This window comes from Aethalodelphis obliquidens, unplaced genomic scaffold (genome assembly GCF_003676395.1).
Source record: "Aethalodelphis obliquidens isolate GAN/ISIS:26980383/991018 unplaced genomic scaffold, ASM367639v1 scaffold55, whole genome shotgun sequence".
In the NCBI taxonomy this organism is placed as follows: domain Eukaryota; kingdom Metazoa; phylum Chordata; class Mammalia; order Artiodactyla; family Delphinidae; genus Aethalodelphis; species Aethalodelphis obliquidens.
The window spans coordinates 7146106-7164313 of NW_020837999.1; the positions used below are offsets into that span (position 1 = coordinate 7146106).

Consider the following 18208-nt stretch of genomic DNA (forward strand, 5'->3'; position numbering starts at 1 on the left):
GTTCATTACTGTAGCCTCTGTTCCCAAGCACAGTGGCTGAAGTATAGTAGCTTTACAAATACTTATTAAATGAATGAATAAATGAAAAATAACAGGTTTAATAAAAAAAATCCTTCTAATAACATCCAATTTCATTTTTCTGATTATTAGTTCAAACAATCTACAGTTTATTCTGCTGAACAATCATATAATCAGGAAGGAAGTGCTTTATAAAAACGACCAATACCAACTATCCTATCAGTAACAAACTGTATTCTGGCTTATAAATTAGCCTTTTATGAATATGTCTAGGGAAATCAATCCCTGAAAACTTTAGTTTTTGCTAAAAGAACACAAAATTGTCCTATAAAATAAAAACCAGGCTTAGAATTTATAACATTTCTTTGATATTATGAGTTAGAATTAGCAGTAAATACCTAAACAGGTATGTGTTAGCAGAATGGTGAACCCATATTGTTCTCCTGACAAATACATTGTGAATGCATCAAATCACCAAGTACAACTCACCTCTTGAAAGTTATGTTGCGTGAACTTGTCTGCTATCCTTAGCAACTCACGACATGAATGTGTGTCAGCAAAAGCCCGAATGCCCAGGCAGTTAGAAGGATCTAATTGTCTCTTTAAGAATTCACAACAGGCTTCCTGTATTTCTGCCAGCTGAAGGAGGCAAGCAGCTGGCAGAAGGGTCTGAACATTGCCCTCTTCCACAGTTATCTGGGAGGTATACGCAAAGTCTATCAGTAGTTCCATAGCCCTCTCATCTATGTCTCGGATCACAACTTCCGTCTGACGGCTCTCTGCCAATTCTCCTGTAAACATAGCTCGGAAGTAGGGACTACAGGCTGACAAAATGACTCGATGGGCATATATCTTCTTAGCGCCCACAACTAGCACCACATCACACAGCTCCCGGTGCTTTCTCAGAAGGTTAATCACCTCCAAGGTTTGTCGAGGGTGCTTGTCTGAGATATAGGGCATGCGGGCAGGTTGGGGAACCCCTTCTGGCAGTTTGTTGGGGTCTCCAAGGGTGCAGCGGCTTGTTACATCCATTCCAGTCTCTCCTGGTCGAATGTTGGTACACCTACAGAGATGGGGGTGGGAGAGAGAAGAGAAGATGGCAATATTTTTAGAAGCTAATTCCTGCATTTCACATGTATATTGTATGTAGAAATTCAGGTGCTAACTTACTAGGTAAATGCCACAAACTTAAATTATTGACAAATAATTAGAACTAAGATATTTGGATTTTCATAATCATCACACTGTATCTATCAACATGGAGAAAAAAGAGAATCTATGCCCCTCAGTTAAGATGATAACTATGCTTTTAACAAATATTTACTAGTTCTTATATTTTACAGAGCATTTTGCTATGGACTGAGGAAAATTCAAAGAAATATAAAGAGGTAATCAGGGAACCTAATTATCTAGAAGGAGAGAGAGACACATGAATAGCCAGAAAGGGGGCAACCAGGATAAAAAATGTGGTTCAGAAAGGCAAAATCTATAGTTATTTGTTTATACTGGAACATAGACCTGGCATAAGCTATCAGGTTACTACAAGGGTATGTATTTTTTTGTGTGTGAAGTAGGAATATTACATTGCATTTTTCCAGAGCTTAGGTGAAATATCCTACACACATGGTTCAGATCGTTATACTTCTGTTTCTGATTCTCTACTTACTAAGCAGTCTTGTGACTCATGTGAGTCTCAGAAACTAATCATCTATGACTGTACTGAGATAGTCTAATACTGGCCTGCAAGAGACAGTATCAGTTTACTACTCCTAAAGCTGTAGCACTGACAAGACCTACAGTATAATAAAACACTAGAGTGTTGACAGAATCCCCTGGGAAGGAGAGGAGAATATAAAAGGACATTTTAGGAAGAAGAAACTACACTTAGCTCTTCCTTTCTTCAGCAGCAACCTGTTTTTCCCAAGTACTTATACATTCAATATTTCTACGCTTGGCCTCAGCCTACAGGTAACTGTATTCTGTAGTACAAACTGTTCATAATTCCTGACATCTGGTAGAAACAGCACTGTTTATGCTTGACAATTTAAAACTGAAACATAAAACTGAGCAAAACTGAGTTAAAGGATAATTGTTACCACCCATGTAAACAAGCAAAAAAGCTTTCAGCCACAGTACTTAATGGTCTCTTGTTTATAGTAGATGCTGAAATAATACATCACGTGGTTAACAGTGGTACACCATTAAAGACAAGACCATTTAAAAATTTTCCATTATAATACTGACATTGTATGTTGAAATTAAAGAGTTTTTGTTGTGACCTTAATTATGTACACAAAGATGGTACTGTTGAACTCAGACATAAACAATTTTTTATTTCACCTAAGTACAATATGAAAGCTAATTTCTACATATCTACTTTTTTAAAAAAAACAGTATGCAAATAAAAACACTTATGATTGTATTAGATTGTATAGATTCTGACTTTCAATAATTGGTAATTTCTCTATTCTTATCAACTGTCTGGTTTGCAAACTTGGAAGGAATTCTCATAAATGTGGTCATTCTCAAAAGTTCTGTTTTCTCTGCTCTCTATACACATTCTTGGGGAAGTGCATTTAATCTCATGGTTCCCATCACCCATATGTGAATGGCTAAAGCACATAGGCTTTCACTAGTTGTGTCGAGTGGGGGCTACTCTTTGTTGTGGAGCACAGGCTCTAGGCACGCAGGCTTCAGTAGTTGTGGCACGCGGTCTCAGTAGTTGTGGTTTGCAGGCTTAGTTGCTCCGCAGCATGTGGGATCTTCCTGGACCAGGGCTCGAACCTGTGTCCCCTGCATTGACAGGCAGATTCTTAACCACTGTGCCACTAGGGACGTCCCAGGCCAAAAATCTTGGAGCCCCTTCCCTTCCACATACCCTCAAACACAATCCATCAGCAAATTCTGTCATTCTACCTCCAAATAATACCTAGAATCCAACCATTTCTCTACCTTTCCACTAGTCCCACCCTAATTCAGGCTATCCTCACCCTTCTTTATATGATAATAGCCTCATAAGTGGTCTGCTTGCTTCCACCTTTGCTGATTTATATTCTCTTCTCTAAACAACCAAACTGATCCTTTAGAAAAGTCAGACTATACCTTTCCTCTGCTCAAAATCCTTTAAACACTCATATCAGTAGCAAAAAACAAAGCCTATAGAGTTTACGAACTTCTATATGACTCCTCCCCTGGCTAACTCTCTGAATTCGTCTCCCACTTTCCCCTCACCCATGGTTCTCTAGTCACACAGACTTCCTTGCTATTTCTGGGACACGCCAAGGCCTCTCTTGCTTCAGAGCCTTAATCCTCCTTCCTGAAAGGTTCTTCCCCAAATATCTGCAGAGCTCATTCCCTTATTTCTTTCAGATCTCTGTTCAAATGTCAACTTATCAGACCACCTTATACGAAACAGCATCTCTTTCTTCTACTACCCTATACCCTTTACTGTGCTTAATTTTTCTTCTTGAATAATTACCTCCTGATATAATGTATTGGCTTTCTCTCCCAACCAGAACATAAGCTCCATAAAAACAAGGCCTCTGTTCTCTTTTACTCAATGCTATCCTTCAACATGTGGATCCAGTGCTCATTAAATAGCTGTCAAATAAATTCAGCTTTTCTTCCTGCCAAAATAAACTATACCCTCCAAACTTTCTTGTCTGGTTCTCTTGAAAGAATGCCCAGTTTGTAGCCAGGCAAACATAGATTCAAACCTTAGCTGCATCATTTATTAGGTATAATCTTGGGCAAATTACTTAACGTCTCTGATCCTCAAGTTCATCATTTGTAATTGTGGGGATAATTACACTTACCTCACAAGGAAAATGACAGTGTTGGGATTTGTCTGAATGTAGGTCCTCTGACTCCAAAGTCAGTGCTTTATCCTGAACTGTTTTGGTCAACTAGATGGAGCATTTGAGGCGGAAATGATCCTGGCAATCTGGTTTACGTGGTTGTTGTTCTTAGAAGGGGAGAAAAGGCAAGCATGCTGCCACATGGCTGGACTATGCTGCTCTTTTAGGAGAATGAGAAGGAGCAAGAACAAGGATCACTGAGACGATAAGGGGTGCCTCATTTTAAATCTTCTGAGAAGTTGTATTTATTTCTAGCAATTTAATTCTAGACGTTATATTTAATTCTATACATTAAGTTATTTCTTCTGTGGTTCTGCTATTTGTTTTTGTAAATGTTTACTTTCAAAAAATCTAAGCCCACATCCTCCAACAGTCTCATCACATCCAAAGGGTTCTACTGGCAGAAATGGTTCGTTTTTTCTACCTCCCCCCCCCCACCCCACCCCGTACATCCCCATACATTTTTCTGGGCATCTTTGAGGGGAAGTTATAATACGTGTCCCAGAAATTGGTTGTGTTCATACCTTGTCACATCTATATTCACAAATTCTTTGTTTGGAGTCTGATGGATTAAGTACTCTAATGATTTGAGGGGTGGGGTGGTAAACTAAAGTGTGGACTGCTCCCCAGCAAGAGGAAAGAGTCCTAGGAAAGCTATTTTTTTTAACCACTTTTTAAAAATTGAAGTATGGTTAATTTACAATGTTGTTAGTTTCAGGTGCAGAGCAAAGTGATTCAGTTATACATACATATATGTATACATATATATATATATATGTTCTTTTTCAGATTATCTCCCATTATAGGTTATTACAAGATATTGAATATATGTCCCTGTGCTATACAGTATGTCCTTATTGTTCATCTATTTTATACTGTGTATATGTTAATCTTAAACTCCTAATTTATACCGCCCCCCGCCACTATCTGCTTTGGTAACTGTAAGTTTGTTTTCTATGTTTGTGAGTCAATTTCTATTTTGTAAATAAGTTCATTTGCTTTCTTGTTTTTGTTTTTTTTGATTAGGAAAGCTTTTAATTAAAGGCTTGGGGGAGCAAGCCTGATTGTCCAAGTGAAAATTCATCTGGAGAAACCAGAGGGTCTCAAATTATTTGCTTTTCTATCCCAAGAGTGAACTAATGACATTACAAAATATATATATATATATATAATATATACATAAAGAAATTGAACTCAAATAACATTTTTATTAATTTAATTTTCAAGACTAATTTACATATGTTTTAAGGCTGAAGGAGCTAAGTGGAAGGATTATTCTGGACTCTATCCACAGTTAACGAACCAAGGAGACCAAATAGAGCTTTTGCCTTCTCCCACAAAAGGACTGCCAATTGCTTCATTTGCAAATATTTTCTCCCATTCTGAGGGTTGTCTTTTCATCTTGTTTACGTTTTCCTTTGCTATGCAAAAGGTTTTAAGTTTCATTAGGTCCCATTTGTTTATTTTTGTTTTTATTTCCATTTCTCTAGGAGGTGGGTCAACAAGGATCTTGCTGTGATTTATGTCATAGAGTGTTCTGCCTATGTTTTCCTCTAAGAGTTTTATAGTGTCTGGCCTTACATTTAGGTCTTTAATCCATTTGGAGTTTATTTTTGTGTATGGTGTTAGGGAGTGTTCTAATTTCATTCTTTTACATGTAGCTGTCCAGTTTTCCCAGCACCAAGAGGGAGGAGATATGGGGATATATGTATATGTATAGCTGATTCACTTTGTTATAAAGCAGAAACTAACACACCATTGTAAAGCAATTATACTCCAATAAAGATGTTAAAGAAAAAGGGGGGGGGAAGGACTGCCAATTCTAGGAAAGAATCAGTCTTTCTAAAACCAAAAGGGTATAAAATCTGCCAATCAGTTTAGCAGATTTTGTATTCATTAAGTGCTTATGAAAAACATAACTTCAAGATAAAGTCTATTAATGGCATATTTTACCATCAACTCTCTCAAACCTTAACAAAATCTTATTTCGTTCTACCAGCCATGTACTTCAGGGGAAGCTGACCATGTCCCCAGCTTTAAGGATGAATCCCAAATTCTCTTGCAATTTTAGGTCAGGATGAAGCTGATAGTGAAGAGGCTACACTGGAGACGCAGAGAGAACTTGGGTCGAAGGAGATACTATCAGGCTGTGCATCGACCAGCCCTGGAGCTCATACTACCTATGGCCTTCTCGTTATGTAAATAAAAGATGTCCATATCGATTAAGCCAGTTTGAGTCAAGAAACTTTGTTACTTTCAGCCCCAAACTTTCTGATACCAAAAACACAGTAGTTAAAATGTGAAACAGGGCTTCCCTGGTGGCGCAGTGGTTGAGAGTCTGCCTGCCGATGCAGGAGATGCGGGTTCGTGCCCCGGTCCGGGAAGATCCCACATGCCGCGGAGTGGCTAGGCCCGTGAGCCATGGCTGCTGAGCCTGCGTGTCTGGAGCCTGTGCTCCGCAACGGGAGAGGCCACAACAGTGAGAGGCCCGCGTACCACACACACACACACAAAAAAATGTGAAACAGTAAAATTAGCCACATGTTCTAAATTTACTAAACAACATTAATACAGAAAAAATTGCCCTTGCTTTGACTGGCCAACTATTCCTGTATATAGAGGTTCTTGCTCCATTATTATCAGATTTTCTAAATATGGTACTGATAGATTTAGAATTATGGTTTGAATTTGTGCCTTTTCTTTCAAATGAAGTAAAAATGTTGTTAGAAGACTAGATACTCTTTCTTCATGGCTGATCGCCCAATTCCTGTTAGGCTGTTACATTAAGTTTTAAAATACTGTTTCTCTAACACCAGCTATGCGGGGGTGCTTGGTTAAAGCGCAGATTCTTAAGGGGGGCTAGAGAATCAATATCTCTGGGGGTGTAGTTACAGAGTCTGCATTTAGCAAGCAGGTTATTTTAACACAAATTAAAGTTTGACTAAAAACTGGCTAATAAATTTGACTAATAAATAAAATTTCTTTATTAGCGGAAACTGTTGGTTTTTACAAAGAGACTATGTTGACCTAAGTTGAAAGGAAATAACAACATGGAGAAAGTAATGATTCAAAATGTAGCTATAAGGAAAGAAAAAAGTAAGAGCGAAGTCTTGTCAAACATACAAAATGAAATAAAACAAGAAGGATTCACATTTACCAAAATGTCAATAAATCTAAAAAAATCAGACATTATGTATGAAATCATTTTAAGAAACTGTAGGGACTTCCCTACAGTTGGTCCAGTGGTAAAGAATCTGCCTTCCAATGCAGGGGACCCGGGTTCGATCCCTGGTTGGGGAAAAAGATTCCACGTGCCGCAGCGCAACTAAGCCCGCGCGCCACAACTACTGAGCTCTCACGCCTCAACAAGAGAGGCTGGGGGCTGCAACCTACAGAGCCCACATGCCCTGGAGCATGCACACCACAAGTAGAGAGAAAACCTGCATGCCACAACTAGAGAGAAGCCGGCGTGCCACAACGAAGACCCAACATAGCCAAAAAAAACCCCAAAAAACTAATTACTACATTTGAATTTGTACATATAATTGGAAGGAAAAAGCTGCTATTAATTTTTTTTCAATTATTCTTTCACATTCTGTGGGAAAGGGCAATGTTTATTTCAGAGACAGATGGTGCTTTTAAGAAAACATCTATTTGGGCCTTTTAATTATAAAACGCAAGGTGAGGGCCCCTTGGGATGATAAAGACCATTAGATGTACTTCGTCTGCAGTATTTTTTGGTTTGTTTTGAAATTTAAATTAAATTTGAATATCATTAGGAGGGCTTGGAATCTTAGTTCACCACAGACCCCACCACTTTCTCTTATGTGAAACTATGCCATGCACTTATATGAACCACCTATAAGATATACGAGGATTTTGTTTTTTAACTTCTGTTCTAGAGGCAGCAAGATTGTAACAAAGAAAACTAAACTACTCAGTATAATAAAGTAACAGTAATTTCAAAGGGAGAAAGTTTTAGGGCGAGAAAGAGAATTAGAAAGGAAAAGAAACAGAGACTGATTAAAACTGGTGGTGGCAGGCTGTGATTTAAGGAGAGAAACAGCCAGTGAGAAAATAATGAATGGCCAAACCATTATGGTCTCCTTCATTATCCCTAAACTTTCAGTAAAATCCTGAGGTATTCAATGGCAGTGGTCAATGAAGGTGAAGAGAGAGAGAGTATGCAGTATTTCTAGAAAGAAGCTTGGCTGTGAAGAGACATAAACTACTATGTCTGTTTAAAGAGAGTAATAACTGGAAAATGATTATATATTGATGCAAAGAACCAGAAGGAGGGAGAAGTTTTAAAATATATGTAAAGAGGGAGAGAATAAATGATGGAGCAAAATTCTTGAAAAGTGGGGATATTTAGAAACAAAATACAGAAGAATGGATCTTAGACAAAAGGGAGAGGGCCTCACCATAAGAGGTCAGAGTAAGGGCGTGGGAGGAAACATAGTGTGGAAACAGACAAATTTATTTTTGGGTAAGGAGGTGTCAGGAGCTTGAGGAAGTTCATACCTGATGGCCTCTTTTTTCTGTGAAGCTGGGATTTGGGGGAGCAGGTCACTTGCTGCCACTGAAAGGAGTGTTAAGAGGATTATGAGAAGAATGGGTAAGGATGTGAAATAGCTACTGTGGGGAATGAGTAAGCATTGATTAGGGACTCATAGAAATACTGTTGGATGACACTGTTGGCCCAAATGATATTAAAGACTCTGAATACAGTAGCATGAATTCCCTGTGGCTGGTTTTATCCAGCAGTAATCAACAGCCCAAATTACAGAATATAAATGCCTGCCTTAATCTAGAATGGGTAAATGCCACGGACAAACTCGGGAGTTCAGTGAGTGGTGGCTAGAAAATGGTTAAAGTGGTTGCAGGAGTAAACTGTAAAAACACAAGAGACAAAAGTGTGTTGATTATGATTAGGTCAAAGAACAGCTGGAATGGGCATTCAAGAGGTTATGGTCAGAAAACAAGTTATCAGGACTTAAAACGATTTCAGAGAGAGATTTTCTGAGTGATAGTAAGAATGAATTTTTGAAGTGAGTGAAGGTAAAAGTCCCAAGAATTTAGGAGGTCAAGGAAATGCAGGCTAGATAAATGCATGGGTCATTCCCATGAATACTGATATCTCGAATGATAGAAGAATCAAGTCATGTGCATGTGGGAAACATAAACCAAAGAACAAATAAAATATCTTAAATATTCATGTTTGCTAAAGGAATGCTACAACTTTAGTACCTCCCTAAGTACATTTAATAACAGCATTTCCACATACCCCAAATATTTGAGTCAACTTAAATTTCACAGCTATCATGGCACTCGTTCCTCAGATCTACTTCAAAAGTAATAGTCTTAATTGAGGAAAGAGTCATGTGATATAAGTGGCTATGATAATTTGAAATCAAACACAATAAAAAGTTTAGAAAAACATAGCCTTCTAAAGCATTTATAATCAAGTTTTATCTCTTAGTCCAAAGACCTGCAGAATCTTTCCTTAGCTTGGAATTGTGCTCCTTATCTACCAAATGAGCCTCTCTCCCTTTATACTTCAAACATTTGTTTTAATTTGGAAATTAACAGCCTGCTCTTAAAAGATTCAGCTGAGTTGACCCTCATTTAAAGTCCTAAGCACACACGAATAGGGAGAGCTAGAGATTTGAGCATACAAATCCTTAAAACAGAAATAACATCTCAAAGTGCCAGTGAGGCTTATTAGAAGAGCATCCACTAGGCAGTACATTCCCTACCACACCAGAAAGCCAGGCAGTTAATTCCTTAATCTGAAAGTAGGTCATGAATTCTTCAGCCTTAAGGCATCACTGTTTATTGGACGAAATGAGGGTCAGCATTGGGTGCCTTGGCCCAGCAATTAAGGTAAGATGGAGAAAGGGCAATTGGCCATGCAAACAAGCTGGTCTCCCTTTATGTCAGGAAAGCAAGTCTTCCTAGGATACCTCTCAGCAACTTCCACTGACATTTCATTGGCAGCACTGTGTTACACAGCCAACCCCAAATGCAAAGAATATTAAACATATCAAGTATAATATTTTTTTCTTGTGTCTATGTAGTAGAAGGAGGAAAGAAAGGAGAGGTGTTGAGTAAGCCAACTTGGCATGGCACACCAAGAAAGAGCCAAATCAAGCAGGTATATCTTATATTATTATTTTTTTAAATTAATTAATTTATATTTTGGCTGAGTTGGGTCTTCATTGCTGCGCATGGGCTTTCTCTAGTTGAGGTGTGTGGGCTTCCCATTGCAGTGGCTTCTCTTGTTGCAGAGCATGGGCTCTAGGCACACGGGCTTCAGTAGTTGCAGCATGTGGGCTCAGTAGTTGTGGCACACAGGCTTAGCTGCTCCGCGGCATGTGAGATCTTCCCAGACCAGGAATCGAACCCGTGTCCCCTGCATTGGCACGTGGATTCTTAACCACTGCGCCACTAGGGAAGTCTCCTTATACTACTATTTTAAAGCATACATTTTAGACTAAGTAAAATAAACTGGAAATTCTAAAGACAAGAGATCTGAATGGGATTTGTCTTTTGACGTTGAACTCAAGGATCTCATCTGTGATCTTCACCATGAGTGAACGTTATCAATAAAATCTCTAGATACAATTAAATAAAACAAAACCCAAAGAACCTAAAGCTTCTTACCCATTTATGAATCTTCAGTGGGTTTTCATCTTAGGCCCCACCTTAAACACCCCTGATACTCCCTAGGATTTTGCTTTTGGCATCTTCCTTTTCTGTTCTACCCTCATTCACATCTACAACTTCAAGAATCTTCTGCATACTGATGACTCACAATTTTTTTTTCTCTCCAGCCCAAACCATTCTTCTGCCCCAGATCCATAGTCCAATTACATGATGGCTATCTCTACCTGGCTGTTTCCTAGACATAATAATCTTAAAGAATACAAAAGAGAATCTATTCTTGGCTTAGTAAAACCTGTTCCTCTTCCTGTTTTTTTTTGTTTTTTTTTTGTGGTACGTGGGCCTCTCACTGTTGTGGCCTCTCCCGTTGCGGAACACAGGCTCCGGACGCGCAGGCCCAGCGGCCATGGCCTACGGGCCCAGCCGCTCCGCAGCATGTGGGATCCTCCATGACTGGGGCATGAACCCGCGTCCCCTGCATCGGCAGGCGGACCCTCAATCACTGCACCACCAGGGAAGCCCCTCTTCCTGTATTTTTGATCTCATTATGGCAGCACCTAGTTTCCCAAGCTAAGATCTTTGGAGTCATTTATATCGTTACCTTTTCCTCACTCTATATTCACCAAATCCTTTTGATTTTACTATTAAACTCTTAATTCCATCCTCTTCTCTCAATCCCCACTGCCATTGATCTACTTCAGGGCCTCATCCGCTTTCATCTAAACTACTACAACTCCTTTAAATTAGTATTTTTTGCCATTATTTTTCCCTCTTTCTGGTCTACATCCTATCTTCTTAAATATCAGCCCCAAAACCAAATCTGATTTGTATAACAACATCCATTGGCTCTTAAATACCTAAAGGGTAAAGTTGAACTCTTTCCCATGGTTATAGCCTCATTTTCCATGATTTTCCCCCCTTGTTTCCCCTTCTTCCTCCCTCATATACTCTACACTCCAGATATACTTACCATTCCATACATGTTATACACTTCCAGGTCTTGGTGTCTTTTTGTGTTTTCGTTTTTGTTTTTGGTACAGCTGTTCCTTCTGTTTATGGTGTCTTTATTACCTCCCTTCTTTAATTCTTATCCTTTAAAGCACATTCTTTAAAGCAAATTCTTATCCTTTCTAAAAGATCCAGCTCAAATATCACCACCTCTGTGAAGGTGAGCTTTCCTCATCTCCACAGAGCACAGGTTTACATCTCTACTAAAATGCTGTTCATGGGACTTCCCTGGTGGCACAGTGGTTAAGAACCCGCCTGCCAATGCAGAGGACACGGTTTCAATCTCCTGGTCTGGGAAGATCCCACATGCTGTGGAGCAACTAAGCCCGTGTGCCACACTAGTGAGACTGTGCTCTACAGCCCGCAAGCCACAACTACTGAGCCTGTGCACCACAACTACTGAAGCCCACTCGCCTACAGCCTGTGCTCCGCAACAAGAGAAGCCACCGCAATGAGAAGCCCACGCACCACAATGAAGAGTAGCCCCTGCTTGCCGCAACTAGAGAAAGCCCATGTGCAGCAACAAAGACCCAACGCAGCCAAAAAAAATAAAGTCCTGTTCATGTCGTATTATGGTACCTGTTTACATGTCTTTCCATCACTTCATCTGTATACGTACAGTATACAGGCATAGAACAAGTACTATATAAATGTTTGGTGAGTGAATAAACCAATTCCTAATAAAATCAGGCTCAGTTTCCTATTTGTATATTTAAGAAAAGATGGAAGAATTACATTGCAAAATGTTTTAGTATCTCTAAATTAAATCAATGATTAAAAAATAGTATCTTGGGAGACGGGCACACTGTTGGTGAGACTTCAGACTGGTATAATCTTTAAGGAGAGGAATATGTTAATATTAACCAAAATCTTGAAATGCACATACTCTTTGGGCAATTTTACATCTAAGAATTTATCCTATACTTACACAACTGGGCAAAAACCACATACAAGGATATTCACTGCAGAATTGGTTGTAACAGCAAACCGTTTGAAATAAACGTCTCTCAAAGGGACTGGTTAACTATGGTACTTACAGATAATAAAATACTATGTAACTATTAAAAAGAATAAGGTCTATGTATTTGTCATATCTACAAGATAATGTGTGAAGTGAAAAAAGAAAGATACAGAAGACTGCGCATGATGTGTAAACATTAGTGTTTTTTAAAAAGGGGAGATATTCTATATGTGCTTGTATATGCATTACAATACTGAAAAATGCATAAGAAACTGCTTTCAGGTGGTTCCTCTGGAGAGGAAAATTGGGAGCTAGGGTCAGCATTGGGAGACTTACTTTTCATTGAATATCTTAGCTTTTAAATTTTGTAGCATTTACCCATAATAGGTAGTTAAATAAATGAATGCAATGAAGCTTTACTAATAAAATGCCAATCAGTTTCATAAAGCTTTATGATTAAGCATTGGAATACCCTAACAGCAATTTTCAATCTTTTCTTGTTCATAGTTTTTCCCCCCTCACGGGAAAAGCCTGTAGATACAGTTCAGCTGTTCAGTCATTCAAACGATTATTCAGTGATCATTAGGTGCCAGGGATACAAAGATACAGAAGACATATGACACTCAAAGAGCTCACACTCTAGTAGTGAGGACAAACATGTATTCAAATAATCTCAATATAAACAGTTATTTCTCATTCAAAGCTTCTCCAATAGCTGGTAGGTATAAACCCAACATTACTTTCCAGAGACTTCTTTCTGGGTTGCAGCAGCAAGAATGACAGCCCAATAAGGAAAGGGTGTGACCAAGACTTAACATAGGTAGCAGGTAAAAGTAAAACCAGAGAGCTGTGGTAGGCCAGGCTCTGGCCAAGTGATGGTGATGAAAAGAACTGTAACTTAACAATTAATGGCATCAGAATTCTCCAATATGTTTAAACAACTGGCAATATTATATAAAAAAAGCAAGAAAAAAAAGGGTAGGTATGAGTGATTAAGCAAATATTTTATACAGAAATTACGATAAACCAAAAACATTCTCATGCTGTGCCTTCTCTTTTTGAAAAATAATAAGCTCATATTAAACAATTATATAAGATATGACATTTATGGCAGCTGAGGATGAGAAGCAATCAGTGGTTCTTGCAATCATGTTAGAAGTTGAAGTGATGAAGCATTTAATATGTGTTGTTAATTTCTTCATGTACTTTCAGTCAAATATTATTCCTACTTTAGAGTCAGACGCAAATAAGATAATGGTATTTGTTATATCCATAACATCTTTTCATCTGGCGATCTCAAAGCACTTGCAAGCATTCATTAATTCCCAATACCTGGTCAGATACATTACAGAAGTAAACTGGGGCACAAAGAAGGTGAACAGGTCAAGGGCAATCAAAAAAATCAATAACTGATTTGGAAAATCAGTTATTACTTAAAATAAAATCAGTTATTTGGAAAATCAGTTATCAGAATATCAGTTATATTCTGGTTCTTCTTCCTGGTTCTAAGTCATCCCCCCATCACAAAATGCTTCTTCTCTTAAAAGGGTCTACCAGAGCTATTTATCTTTGATGTTAAACAAAAATGATTAAATACAGTTCAATAAATGTAAAATGAGTTTTACAAATGAAGAAATATAAGTGGGCTGATTTTCAATAAGGATTTGAGTCCTATTTGTTGGAACAGATTGAGAAAAAGCATTACCAAATTTCTAAATTCTAGGGTTAGGAGAATTGTCTATGTTTTCCCACACACTGTTCTATTTTTCTATGGACTAAGTTATGTCCAATATCTTTTTTAGTCCTCAACCAAACTTCCCTGCAAGGCAGCTATTTTAATTAATAGAACAAATGTATTAATGAACATCAATGAAATAACCAAAACCATAATTAGACATTCAGTACAGCGTATTATAAGCAATCATTAGTCTTATGTGGAAACAGAACCCTCTACATTCTATGGTTGAAGACTATAATAAACCCATACAGTATCACAGTACATTTAGTGATTACCACAAAAAATTACCATGCAAAAAGGAAAACTGAAGTGTTAACTACATAAAACTCACAGCACTCTTTAGCAATTTAAGTTTTATATCTTACTCTATTTAAAAAGCTATTAATTCCTGATACTACTTTTGATTTATTTTAGAACAAGAACCATTAGTTACAAGCAGAATTTGGTAAGATTTGAAAACGTTTAAAAAATTTTTTTAAATGAAGCCCTGGATTATTATGTGAATTGCATTTAGTGAAACCGAAGGTTTTCTTCCTAAATGCCTACCTGCGCATTGGCTTTCCTTCCATGCAACATGAAAAGTACCCTCCACCACACTCTAAAGCCGAACCTAAGACAATAGAAAAGCAGTACTTAAAAACTATTTCTGATCTTTCCGATAACAATCTCTATACAATAATTTCGTTCAGTGATAAAGAACTTTATATCCTATTATACGACAGGCCTTTTGCAGATGCACAATCATAACCCTTACCTAGTACCTTTAAGATGACCATCTTTACTCTGAATGCTAAAAAGATTCTATGTGAATGTGAGGGTAAGTGCGCTAAATAGTCCCGACTGCTAGGTTAGTCTTGTCTCTCTTCAAAAAGCGCTTTGGAGACATTTAACTTTGACCTATCAAGTATATCTACAGAGTATTCACCAGATACCCATAGCAGTACTAACATGATAGATCGGATAGGGAACACGCTGGTTTAACAACGGATCTGAAAGCTGTTAAGTTGTCCCGAAGGGACAGGAGTAGGAGTAGTCACTTGCCTTTAAGTACAAACAACTCCACTTTCGATAGCCCGGGCAGATAGAACAGGGTAGAGAAACTATGGCTCCAGACTAACATTCTCTTTACAAGCCCTTCCCTCAATTCCCGAAACAATGTCCACCACCCACTTGGCAAGATTTCGCTAGGTCCCGAGGGTTAAGCGGGACTCACGATATCCACTTCCTTCCCCACAAATTCCAACCCCTGTCTAGGGAAGTTGTCCAGGGTGCGGAACCCCACGCCCTCAGGCAGAACGGCCCAGCGGCTCCCCTGGCTCCGGGGTAGGGCTGTCAGCCAGCTCGAGCGCAGTCTGGTGCCCCGCAAGGCCCAGCCCCAGTCCCCCAACAGTCCCTTCCTGGTGCCGACTGACAGGCGGCGGGAGACGCACGGCCCCTACCCAATGGGCAGCTCGGCAACTTGGGACCACAGATTTGCAAAGCGAGTCCTGGGTGCTGTCCACTGTCCCCTGCTCTAAGGCTGCTAACCTACCGGCTCCGACACTTTCTTCTCTGCAGTAGGCTCCTCTGCCTCCTCCGCCCGCCGCCTCCTCTCTGGCCTCTTCTCTGCCTCGGGTAGCGCAAGGAGGATGCCGCTCCTCGAGCTTATTTCCCCCACACCCCCCGCCCCACTTCAGCAGCAGGAAGTAGTCCTGTTTCTAAATCGTTCCCTCTGGAACCCACGTACTCTGCCAAGAGGTTCCGGCGCAGATAAGGAAGTAGATGCGCCCTTTGTTGGGGGCTTAGGTCCCTTCAAAGACTGCCAGTCCTCGTTACCAGTTCCTTGTATCCCCACCGTGACCACTGTGCTAGTTCACCGCTGAACTGGCAATATTTAAATACTGAAGGCTTCTTTCTTCTCCCCATCAGAAGCCAATAGAAAGATGGGAGGAGTCACGGAAAGCCAGGAATTTTGATTTATTTGTAGCTGGTGCGTTTCCTGTTGGCGCAATCTTTTTCCTTATTGTGGATTGAATGATTGACACATGCGTACATGCAGTCGATATATATCTATTAGGCCCCATATATCTATTAGGCTCCAGATTTCCCAGTTTAGCTTTCAAGACACCAGGGTTTTACTCAGGATTTTAAGGCTATGTCAGCTTCCCTTTTACTTAGTATTCTACAAGAGACACTTCACCAAACACTTCTCTGAACTCACTTTAGTATTACTGAGAAAAAAAAAAATCTTCGTCAGTTTGTCCTTTGCCTGATTTTCCCAAGCACACAGCCACCTAATTTTCACTATATGTTTAGAAAACAAACAAGTGATAGGGTGGGGGATACAATTTCAGTAATATCAGTGAAAGACTGTTGCTGGTTTCCTGATAACTATTATAGGCTGAGCATGAACGTAACCAGATTTTCTTTAGCTGTTCTTCACATGGAATCTACACAGATTTTTGCAGTTGTGTCTGAAAGGGAAAGAATGCATTTTGTTAATTCGCTTGTAGTAGGAAATGCATGGTCTTTAGATCCAGACACCGATAGTTTCAAATCCTAGTCCTGTGATTCACCAGATTTGTGACCTTGGTCAAATTTCTTCATCTCTTAGGTATTAGTTTCTTTTGTATAAAAGGGAAATAATACTCTTTTTATACAATTGTTGAGAGAAGTCAATTATAATGAAGATCATGTGTGTCTGGCACTTAGTAGGCACTCAACAAATGTCAGTTTTCTCTCCTCTTTCTTTAAATGGACTCAACTGAGCACTTATTGCATGCCAAGTACCATGCTAGGCTTTGGAAATACAGTCGTGAACAAGATAGACACCATCCTGAAGCTCTAATGATCATTTATGTGGTTATGATGGTTGACTTTCGAACAACTTTTTCATTATGAGTAATTGGTCTAAACCATCTCCATGCAAATAACCAATACCGACTAATGAGAAATCAGAGGAAATCTAATGGGGACTGTGGGGTAGGATTTCCTAGCATTTTTAGAAGAGACGCAGGAAGAAATAGCATCTTTTCCCTTTGGCCATTGTTGTGCCCGGATGAGACACCTGGAAGACCACAACTGTTTTGCAACTATGAGGGAAGGCAGAGGAGAATGAAGCTAGACAATAAGGATGGTAGAAAAGAGAGACTGAAAGAATTGGGGTTCTTGAATGTAGTTTTTAAACTACTCATTCTCCCTTGCCCGGACACTTCCCTATTGCTGGACTTGTAGTTATGTGAGATAATAAATTTCCAATAAGCGAGTTGGGGGTTTCTATTAATTGCAGCCAAAAGCATACTAGTTTGTGTAAAAGGATATAGACAAAATAAACAAGTAAACAAATAAGTAAAATAATTTCAGTCAGTGGCAAATGCTATCTAGGAAGGAGCTAAACAGGTGATCTTATGGAGAGTGACTATTTAGGGAAAGGAGAGGCTGCTTTAACTAGCATGATCAGGTAAGTGCTCTCTGAAAAGGTGGGTTGAGATCTGAAAGGTGAGGGAGAAGCAATCCAGGTGGAAAGCTGGGAGAAGAGTGTTTCAAGCAGAGTGAATAGCAAAGGGAAATGACCTGAGACATAAATAAGCTCATCCTGTTCAAGGAACTTAAAAAAAGCCACTGTGACTAGAAATAATATTAGATATGAGGTAAGAAAGATAGGCGAGAACAAGATCATATATTGTCTTGTAGGACATTGTAAGAAGTTCAGATTTTATTTTAAATTCTATGGAAGGTATTTGGAGATATTTCAGCTCAGTTTAGGTTTAACAGTTGATCCTAAATTCAAAACCTTGAAAATTAGAGAAGGAAAATGTGGAAGTTCCATATTAACTATAGGGACAGTCACATGTGAGAAAGAATACAGATCAATATTTCCAGAACTGTTCTTGCTATGACTGATGGAAAATAAAGGCAGATTTTATTTGATTAAATTGGGGACTTTAAAAAAGAAATTTTTCCTTGGTAGAATTCAATCAT

At 39.0% G+C, this 18208-nt stretch overlaps 1 protein-coding gene across 2 annotated transcripts in view; it reads right to left on the reverse strand.

Annotated features, from left to right (window-relative positions):
* KLHL20 (kelch like family member 20) overlaps positions 1 to 15930 on the reverse strand; it is an 85628-nt gene extending 69698 nt beyond the window's left edge. Inside the window, exons 1-3 of one of the 2 annotated variants that reach the window (XM_027086291.1) lie at positions 15780 to 15930; positions 14795 to 14858; positions 508 to 1081 (exon numbers count right to left, since the gene is read on the reverse strand). In XM_027086291.1, coding sequence (XP_026942092.1) covers positions 508 to 1081; positions 14795 to 14817 — 597 coding nt within the window. In that variant the 5' untranslated portion in view covers positions 14818 to 14858; positions 15780 to 15930. The remainder of the gene's footprint in view (positions 1 to 507; positions 1082 to 14794; positions 14859 to 15779) is intronic. The other variant, XM_027086293.1, reaches the window with a different exon arrangement.
* Between the last annotated feature and the right edge of the window lie 2278 nt (positions 15931 to 18208).